The sequence below is a fragment of the Medicago truncatula genome, chromosome 8 (assembly GCF_003473485.1).
Source record: "Medicago truncatula cultivar Jemalong A17 chromosome 8, MtrunA17r5.0-ANR, whole genome shotgun sequence".
NCBI lineage: Eukaryota > Viridiplantae > Streptophyta > Magnoliopsida > Fabales > Fabaceae > Medicago > Medicago truncatula.
The window spans coordinates 45,956,811-45,967,138 of record NC_053049.1 but is presented as its reverse complement, the minus strand read 5'-3'; the positions used below and the strand labels follow the sequence as shown (position 1 = coordinate 45,967,138).

Sequence of the window (10,328 nt, the reverse complement as noted above, 5' to 3'; positions counted from 1 at the left end):
CAGAAGTTGTGTAAAAAAACATGGAATGCTTTAGTATACACAACAAATACTAAGGAAACATGTTTTTTGTTTAAAAAAATAAAACAAAATGAAGTTTACAAATTTATCCTTAGTATTGGGTTATTACTCAAAGACAAGTGGGAGTAGGCTTGCTAATTTACGGTGGAGTTTCACATGAGAAAGGTTAATCTTTTTCCATCATGAGAAAGTTTTTTGTACCATTAGATTAAAATAGGATCATAGATTTTACGATTGTCTGCCCACACTATATATTTTCCCCTCATCATCTTCAACCTCGTGAGAATGCAAATATGTTGTTACTACTAGCAAGAGACTACAATCCATCTTCATCAAGTTGTTCTTAAAAAAACCCATAAAATTAAAATCAAAGTACAATCCAAAATCAATCTTCATGTAATTAAAAGATCAATCAACAACAATGCTAAACCCTTTCTTATTTACATTTGAATCACACCAACTTTCTCTAATTATCTCAAGTTCCAATTTTTTTAGGACCCTTTGATTTATTTTTAAGCTTTCTGTCTAAAATTTACTGACTTGAGAACTCATGCATGCAACTGATGTCGGGAAGATTGAACTTTGAAAGTTCCATTTTGGAGAAAATTATGATTGAAGTGACTTTGGGGTTACCTTAGTTCTTTGACAAGTTAACATGTATCAATATTTCCGTGAGTTATGTCATATGGGAAACCAAAGATTACTTTTTTTTGTTGGAGCACTTGCTCTTAATTGTTTATTGTTTCAACCAATTTTGGTTCCATACAAAAATGAAAGAGCTCCTTGGTCTTCTTCTGATTTCCATAATGTTGTTATGGTGGATTGAACTTTGATTTTAATTTTGTGTTTTTTAAGAACAACTTGATGAAGATGGATTGTAGTATCTTGGTGGCGGTAAATTGCAGATTTGCATTTTCACGAGGTTGAAGATGTGTTTTTTTTTTATTTTTCAACATTTTACGGCTGTATATGGGCATCAATTATTTTACAACAATAAAAGCTCTAATTTTGTAAAGGATTAAAATTACCATTAAAATTTTATATCGACTAAACTTAAAAACTTATGATTTGTATGATTAAAAACTATTTAATCCATTTTATGGTGTATGATTCGTATTATATTTATTGATATTTTGAATGAACACAAGGCTTTGTTGATGAAAATGTGTTCACGTGAATTTTGTTCATAAAATCCTTTGGAAAAAAATTCATGGATCATTAATATGGTTGATTGTATTGCCACAAAGAAGAAATTGAGTAGGGGTGTTATACTAATTTTTAATGCTGGTTAGTAGCCTTTGAATCTTTACGTCCATATCATTTCTTTGGTGTAATGTAATTTGTAGTCATGAGCTGTTTGTCATTTGTTTAATGTTTATTGTATGTTGTATGTAGAGCTGTCAAAACGGGCCGGCCCGTTTAGCCCGAATAAATATAGGGCTTGGGCCTAAAATATTGAGCCCGAATTTTAATAGGGCTTTTTAGCCCGGCCCTTAAAAGCCCGGTACCCGTTAAGGCTAGCCCGAATGGGCCGCGGGTAGCCCGTTAGCCCGCATAACAAAAAAAAAATCTATAAATTATATATATTTTTCAAATAATTATTTACTTAGTTGATTATCAAAGTAAAAAAACAAAAGTGAAAATTCAATGAATTAACACAAATATAAATGTAATATAAAATTATATTTATTCATTTCGTTATTTATAGTTTTAAAGATCGAATATATAAATATCTATAACCATAACATATCTAATTTATTTAAAATCATTTTTCTCGTCGTTTTAGTTTACGACGTTTGTACGAAAATGTTTACAATTTACTTTTGTGCTAGACATTATTTAAACATATTAAAAATATTATTTATAAAAAAATTATAGTAGTGTTTTATAGTATTTTTTTAAAATTAAAAAAATATAATTTTTAATACGGGCCGGCCTGTTTAGCCCGCGGCCCGTGTAGGGCCGGGCTCGGGTAGTATATTTCAAGCCCGTTTTGTCAACCGGGCCGCCCGTTTTGACAGCTCTAGTTGTATGTTTATCTACTTTATTGTTTTAACCATTATATCAACTTGAATTTTGGTGTCATTATTTATTTTGTTTTATTTAAATTACATCGTTCAATAATAGATATATTAGCCCGTGCTCGTGCGTACGCACGGGTATCACACTAGTAACATAACATAACAAGAGCATAAAATCCAAAATAAAAATTCTTTTAGCGTGAAACAAAAAAAAAAAAACAATGGAAGAAAAAAAAATCAATCAATTAATTAAAAGTCATTTATTGTTTTGTTATTTTGTGGTGATAAGTGTTGACTACAATAGAAAATGGAATTAAAACCTACCATATCAATTAATCTAAGTCATTAACCAAAATTGAAATTAAAGGTCAAGATTTGGAGTAAGATATTACACTTACTCTTGGAGTCAAAATATCTCCATCCATATATATATATATATAGTACAGATAAAGAGCGAGCATGATTTTTTATTTCACGTGAATAAGTAAGAAATTTCAAAATTAGAAGCTATGTTGGATAGAAATAAGTTATTTATACGAGGTGAATAAGATTCATTTAAAGAGTTGAACTGAACTTAGTTCAGTTGGTAAAGACAATGTAAGGTCTGGATTTAAAACATCAGAAAAAAAGAGTTGCACTATTTTAATATATGTTTTCATACGCATTTAATTAAAGGTAAAGATAACATATGAGATTTATTTTTTTTACAATGTATGAGATTATTTAATACGAGTACCATATATGTTTTCATATGCATTTAATTAAAGGTAAAGATGACATATTAGATTAAATAGTCAATGAACGTTTGTGCTCACTGCACACCATGTCGGTTGCAAGCGGGACTACTTCAATTGGTTTTTTTAGTTACAATTTTACTTTTAAAAAAAAAAAACATTAGCAAAAAATTACTACGTGAATAAGTTTTAACAAATTTTCCTTAAAAAAAAAAAAGTTTTAACAAATTTAATTAGATTTCTTTGTTTTTATTTTTCAACAACGGAGTTCTTCCTGTTTAAATTGCTTTAAAAACAATTCCATTTAAATCATTTTTGAAATATAGTAAGATCATTTTGGGGGAAAGACTACCATATTAGTAATATAAAAGAGATTAGATTAAAACTAACTAACAAACAAAAAAAAAAAAAGGAAGATTAGATTAAAACTAACTTTAAAATGAAAAATAAGAAAATCAATTCAATTTTAAAAGGGAAATGCTGATGATGAGTCACGTGGCCACAATCTAAGGTCAGAGGATTTTTTTTTAATAAGATATTGATTAATACCTCAAATTCGTCCTTGAATTTTCAAAAATCAAATAAATTCGTCCTTGAATTTTGCGAAATATCTATTTAGTCCCTGAATTTTACAGACGTCCATCAAAATGGTCACTCCGTCCAAAAGCTCTGTTAGTAGTGATGATGTGTCTTCTTGCATGCTGTGTTGTCCTGTACACATGTCAACAAGGCAGTCACGTGTACAAGGACTAATTTGATAGAAATGGTAAAAATTGCAATTTTAACTTTTCAGTGTCATTTTTTTATGTGTTTCTAATTATACCCCTCTATGATAAGGATCGATTTGATACTTATTATTGTCATAATTTAAGGACTAATTTGATGGATATTGTTATAATTTAAGGGCTGATATGATTGATTTTATTTGCAGGGAATGAATACAAGGAGATATGACATGAGAGAACCAGTGATTTCAAATGACATACATAAACAAACTTCACTGAGGGGTCCTGCTCCACAAAATCCAACTGCTCCTGGAGTTATTAGAGTTCCAAATCCAAATTGCGGGGCATCCGCTTCTACTCAACCCCAATACCAGGATTTCCAAAGCAGTGATGCTTGCTTAAATTATGTTTTTTGACTAGTTTAATTAATGTTTTTTGGACTTGTTTAATTTATGCTTTTTTGGATATGTAATGACTTAAAAACATCAAATAACTTGATCGCTATGTAATGTTTTTTTTTTTTTTTTTTGCTATGTAATGCTGTTGAACATTAAATGCATGATTTATGATGGTATGCAAATGTCTGGCTTTTTACAATCACAGTGTATATCTTTTACTTTTTACTTTGTTCAGCAAATGTATGCACCAAGCATCACGGTGATATATGTTGTGAAAATTCAAGGACTTATTTGATGATATTTTCACTAATTTGGGGATCAATATGATGGATAGACATACAATAGAATGACCAATTTGATTGAATTTTTTTGACAGAAGGGTTAAATTCATTCATTGGCAACCTCTTTTCATTACAACATTACACAGGCTTGGCACAATACAATAACATTTTAAACAACTCAATCACACAAAAACTTACAATTTTCACCATCATCCTATACAATCAAAAGACAAAATCAGTACTATTTTAACAAACCATTCACACATCACATAACCATTGTTATACAAACCTTTGGCAGAGGGCAGATATAGAAAGGCCTTCCTGGGTTATTGACAGTGTTACTTTTCTTACAACACAAATTTTAGGACACCAACATTGAAACTCTCTCACATCATCATTGTAGATAGAGCTTGAAGATGAAGACCGACTGCTGTAGCTGTTTTTGCCCATATGCTCACCACCCATCATTTATGAACATCAAATCTTCAATAATGACCACTCATTTTTGAATTTCGAATTGAATCAAAAAAATTAGGGTTTTAAGTTTTTTGAATTGGGGAAGAACTTTGACATCAATTCATGGAAGAAATTTTGGGGATTTTGAACTCTACGTGACAAATTATAACATTAGGGTTTCAAATATATATATTTGGGGAAGAAAGAGTCGTTCATGAGAAAGAGGAGAAAGAGCCGTCGGTAATTTTGCAATTTTCTGAAAATCAATCAATTTGATCATTGGCAATATTCTGAATATCAATCAATTTGGTCCTTTGCACTTTTCTGAAAATCAATCAATTTGATCCTTGGCAATTTTATGTAAATCAATCAATTTGGTCCCTGTTTGCGTGGCTTCTGACGTGGTAAGCCATGTAAGAGGTTAACTGTACAAGTCACCTCCGTTAATAGACCAACTTAACGGAGGGACTGATTTGATGAACATTTTGTAAATTCGAGGACTAAATAGATATTTCGCAAAATTCAAGGACGAAATTAGCTGATTTTTGAAAATTCAAGGACGAATTTAAGGTATTAGTCTAAGATATTTTGCCTAATAGTCTAATATATGAAGTCAAATAAGACCGTAGTGGGTGAAAAATTTCTTCCTCAAAAGTCAAAAGATTAACACTATTGCATAATTTGCATTATCGTAACTTTCGTCTTGATAATTAAAACCATCATTTTTTACTATCGTAAACTGTGGTTCAATCCTCTTCAATGTCTATCAACTTTGCAAAATATCTTATTATAAAAATCCTCTGACCTTAGGTTGTGGCCACGTGACTCATCATCAGCATTTCCCTTTTAAAATTGAATCGAATCTCTTATTTTTCATTTTAAAGTTAGTTTTAATCTAATCTTCCTTTTTTTTTTTTTTTTTTTTTTTTTTTCCTGTTTGTTTGTTAGTTTTAATCTAATCTCTTTTATGTTACTAATATGGTAGTCTTTCCACCAAAATGATCTTACTATATTTCAAAATGATCTTACTATATTTCAAAAATGATTCAAAAGTCAAAAGATTAACACTATTGTATAATTTGCATTATCATAACTTTCGTCTTGATAATTAAAACCATGATACACAACTTTCATTTTTGACTATTGGGTTCAATCATCCTAAATGTCTACCAACAATTTCTTAGTTTGTTTCTTGTCATGTTTTATGTCTACCAACTTTTGGGTTTTTCAAAAAAAAAAAAAAAACACCCTAATGCATTATCATGGTTGGATGATTTAAATCAGGATCTCTATTTAAAATTGAAGAGATCACTTACCATGTAATCTAAAAATTATAGTATGTTTTTTTTTTTAGATAAACTTAAATTTTATTAAACTAAACATGTACGAAAATGGGGACTAAAGACAAAAACCCATTAAAAACTAACAATCTATATTCTACAATAGTCCACTATGTCATTTCATGTTCAGTGAGCAATTTACAATCTATCAGGGTTAATTTTTTGATTGTGCAAGAATTTAGTTCTCAAATCGAAAATATAATTGTCAAAATAGGTACACAAAATTATTTTCACTAGTTTTTTTTTTTTTACTTTATCTGAATTAGTTTTATTTTTTAACAACTTTTACTACTGGGCCTTATTTTTTCTTTTTATCCCTTCAATAAAAAAAAAAAGGGGGTATGAAAGTTACATGAAACGAAATCAGATAACAGTTGAAACGGAAAATGGTCTGAAATCAAAACCAATTGTTATTCCTTCAAGAAATTATTACAACTAGAAAATTAAATCAAACATATGATTTATTTTAAGAAGCCAATCAAGCATATATGTTCAATACAGATTTGAACATGACAAAGTCAATTATTACTCATTGGTTTTCTGCTCCAGCTTTGCAACAATAGATTTGTTGTATTCCTCCATTTCCTTCTTGTATGCATCCATTGCTTCAGATGCTTTGCCATTCCACAATTGTTTATCTTCCTCACTCATATCCTATATGAATAAATGGAACCCACATTAATATATAATAAAGTGAAAAATGATGTTCAACCATAATCAAAGATAATATACCTACATAAAAAAAATAAAAAATAAAAACAATACCTTCCACTTCATTGAAATAAGTGTGTTAAGCATGTTTCCTCCTACTCCTGGACGTTCCTCCAGTATACTCTTCCTTGCTTCTTTGCTGCATGGAATTAAATTTTTTATATGTTAATTTACACATCATAATGTAATAATAATTTTACAATGTTTGCTACAAAGTTAAATTGACTTTTACCTGAAAAGAATATACGAGGATGCAGGTCTTTTAGGCCTGTTTGGATCAGAATTCTTTTCTTCCTTGTTATGTTTCTTCTTCTGCCGATTCAATTTTGTTTCCTTGATCATGTTTTCAGTTTTTTCCTTTTTCTTGAGCAATTGCAAGGCTTCATGTTTCTGAAGTTTCATATGTTCTTCCTCTTCCTTCATAAGATTTGCAGCCTCCTCATCTTTCTTCTGTTTGTAAGCCTCCATTTCTTGAGCATATTGCTCCCTGTTCTTCTTTGCAATCTAAAAGTTTCAAATTAAGTAGAGTGTGAGAAAGATCAAATAGCTTCAAAAAAATATGAATGAAAACCAATGGTTTTGCATAACTGTACCTCTTCATAAGGCCTTTTTTGTTCTTCTGTCATGTTTTTCCACTCTTCAGCCGTTATCTTGGAAACCTGTAAAGCACAACACCACCATTAAGTAAATTTTATTCAATCATAATGATAATTCTACTAGACACCGAACGCAATCCAGGTCAAGAATGTGCGTGAATGCGGGTTCCTCCATAGCAAGGAATCTGCATTCCACCTAGCACAAGGCATGTCTCCATTTATCTACTCACATATGTTTTGTGAGACTCTTTGGGAGAATTCATAAAAATAACTTACGACAATTTAACATAGTATTATCTTTTTCTATAATAACAGCGTACGCAAGCTTATACATAAGTGCTTATCATGATAAGCACTTGTGCTAAGCTGCAAATAAGCTGTTAAGTCAAACAGGCCCAATCATATCATCAATTACCTCCAAGATACCCTTGTTGTCTGCAAGAATAGCTGCTCTTCTATCATTAGTAAACAGGAAAAAAGCTGACATAGGATGCTTTGGTTTCAATGGATCCTTCTCTTTCTTGTTCTTCTTGCTCTCCTTTTCTGCATCTTGTTTGAATTGCATAAACTGTTCAAGCAATTCCATAGCAGTCTTCTGCTTCTGTTCCTCTTCTAAGAGTTTCATTGCCTCAATTTCACGTTTTTCCTTTGTAATTACTTGCAAATAAGCCTCTTTTTCAGCTTGGTATTTCTCCTCATAAGGCTTCTTCTCTTCTTCACTAACTGTCTTCCATTTAGTCCCCAAAATGTTTGAAATGTCCTTAAATTCTGCCTCTGGATTTTCCTTCTTAACCTGCATCAATCATCAATCCATAAATTCACATTGCAACATCAAAAATTAAAGGGTTAATACCGCTTTTGGTCCCTGTAAAATTAGCTGATTCCGGTTTCAGTATTAACCCTAAATTAAAAGAAAATAAAAATAAATTTAATTAATCATTATCCTAATAGTTGGATTAATCATTACCTCATGCCATTGATCTTTGACCCATAACATGTATGCTGAGGAAGGCCTTTTCTTCTCAGGGCACCCATTCTTTTTCTTTTCCTTCTTCTCTTGTTCCTTGTCTTTCACCATAGGCAAATTCTGTACATTAAGATCAAAATAAGATACAAAAATTGAGATTCAATTAATATTACAGGACCAATTTCAACACAAACCCTAAACCCCATAAATAAAAAAATGGTATTTAATCCAATAAGATAATTGTAAAAATGAAATTGAAATGAACTAACTAACCATGGTGGGTTTGAATTCTTTCAATTTCTGCAATTTCTTAAGCTCCTTGCCACGATTCTCGAGTTCTTCATCCTTTTGCTTCAAGATCTCATCTTTGGCTTTCAACAGCTCCTCGGTCTTCTCTTTCTCGAGACGCAACTGCTCCATCTTTTCCTGCATCTCGAGCAAATCTTGCTCGAAAGATCGTTCCTTTGGATTTTGTTGTTTCTTTGATGCAGCTTTACCCTTCTTAGGGTTAGAAAGATTCTCAGAAATGGGAGAAATAGTTGCCTCCCCAGCTATGATGTTGGCATCATTGGTCGATGGTTTCTCCTTGAGAGCCTTTCTGCTTCCTCTTGATTTCTTTGTGGGGATGGGGATCTCGGCAACTACGTCGGCCATTGTTAAAACGAGAGAGAAAACTGAATTCAGAGAAATTCAGAAATGTATTGAAATGGTTTGTGTTGGTGAGAGGAAAGTGAAGTCATTTTATAGGAGAGTTGTGAAAGATTACAACGGTCGGATTTTTTGAATTTGGACTTGAGGTGTGTGTGACCATATGTTTGTTCTCAATTTAATTTCATTTTGACCGTTGGTTCAAACTAAGAGAGGAATGCAATAAATTGTTTACCATAGGTTTCTCACCAAATGTAGGGAAATTTTTAAAATGAATCACTGGATGGTTTTAAAAGGAAATAGTCGTTATATGCAATTTTTTTTTTTTTTGAAAGATATACAAATTTTTTTAAATTTAAAATAGAGCAATGTTATATATCAAGAAAGATTTTATCAAGAATGTTTTAAGAATGATATGGCAGAATAATCACCCTTAGATTTTATCAAGAAATTGTCCTGAAATTAATGTTAGCCAATAAAATCTCAGCCCGGCCGGAAATCATGGGGTGGTGTGTGTTATGTATTTTTTTTTTTTTTTTTTTATGATAGGTTAATAAATGAGACTGAAATCTAAGGGTGATTATTGTGTCATGTCATTCTTGAATCTTTCTTGATATCTAGCATTTTCCTTTAAAATATGATAGGTTGATTGAGATTTAGATAAGATAATGCTGACGCAAAAATATCATTAATTAAATAACTAATTATTTTAGATCACCTTCGTGAACTTTACAATTTTTTTTTTTTTTTTGTATATATTTAATTCGGGAGGAAACATATAACTACATCTCCATAGATCATGAATTTTTTTTACAACTAGAAAAAATAATATTTATGCAACCACTTTAAAGCAACATTTGAAATAATATTTTCTTCTCTAAATACATGTTTAGTATCACTATAACTCTGCCATAATCACGATGAGCCAGCACCGCACCATTGGATCCACCATAACTATGGCAAAACCACCATCATATAATACCAACATACACTAAGTTATGAAAATGAAACTCATTGCCCTTTTGAGTTTTGTCTTGATAATTTTTGTTGCTCAATAACTCTTCTAGAATAGTTGCTAAAGACACTTAAAAGTATGATAGACAAATAAACTTATTTGAAGTAGTTAAAATATATATTTTTAGGATAGCTAAATATAAAATCTACCTACTTGTTAAAATAAAATAAAATAATTCAGAGAACACAAAGCTCCATCATCCTTCAAGCCCACGGTCCTGGTTAAAGTCTTCCATAATGGAAAAGGGAGAGTATCCCCATCAAAAAATTCCAACATTTGAAGTATTGAAATGAATTTTATCCATGTAGCTTATCCCTTCACAGTAAATATGAGAGACAAATTGTCTCAAATAACCTCAGATGACCCCCTCAACAAAAAAAAAAAATCATAAAAGAAAATAGATTGTTATGGCCATGCA

The 10,328-nt window shown here is 30.9% G+C and overlaps 1 protein-coding gene across 1 annotated transcript; it reads right to left on the bottom strand.

Annotated features, from left to right (window-relative positions):
* Positions 1 to 6,347: 6,347 nt before the first annotated feature.
* Positions 6,348 to 8,973, bottom strand: LOC25502164 (high mobility group B protein 6). The gene is made up of 7 exons (XM_013591719.3): positions 8,521 to 8,973; positions 8,248 to 8,367; positions 7,696 to 8,073; positions 7,278 to 7,343; positions 6,917 to 7,188; positions 6,739 to 6,823; positions 6,348 to 6,627 (listed from the first exon to the last, which is right to left on the bottom strand). Exons 1-7 carry the CDS (start codon positions 8,899 to 8,901, stop codon positions 6,499 to 6,501), a joined length of 1,431 nt encoding a protein of 476 aa, XP_013447173.1. The 5' UTR covers positions 8,902 to 8,973; the 3' UTR covers positions 6,348 to 6,498.
* Between the last annotated feature and the right edge of the window lie 1,355 nt (positions 8,974 to 10,328).

What these genes read in the sequence shown, in the direction of transcription:
- LOC25502164 (XM_013591719.3), bottom strand. Translation starts at nt 8,901, where the DNA reads ATGGCCGACGTAGTTGCCGAGATCCCCATCCCCACAAAGAAATCAAGA. An exon ending in AAGAATTCAAACCCACCATG is followed by an intron (nt 8,368 to 8,520) that starts GTTAGTTAGTTC and finishes CTTAATGTACAG; the next exon opens with AATTTGCCTATGGTGAAAGA. An exon ending in ACAACAAGGGTATCTTGGAG is followed by an intron (nt 7,344 to 7,695) that starts GTAATTGATGAT and finishes TGTGCTTTACAG; the next exon opens with GTTTCCAAGATAACGGCTGA.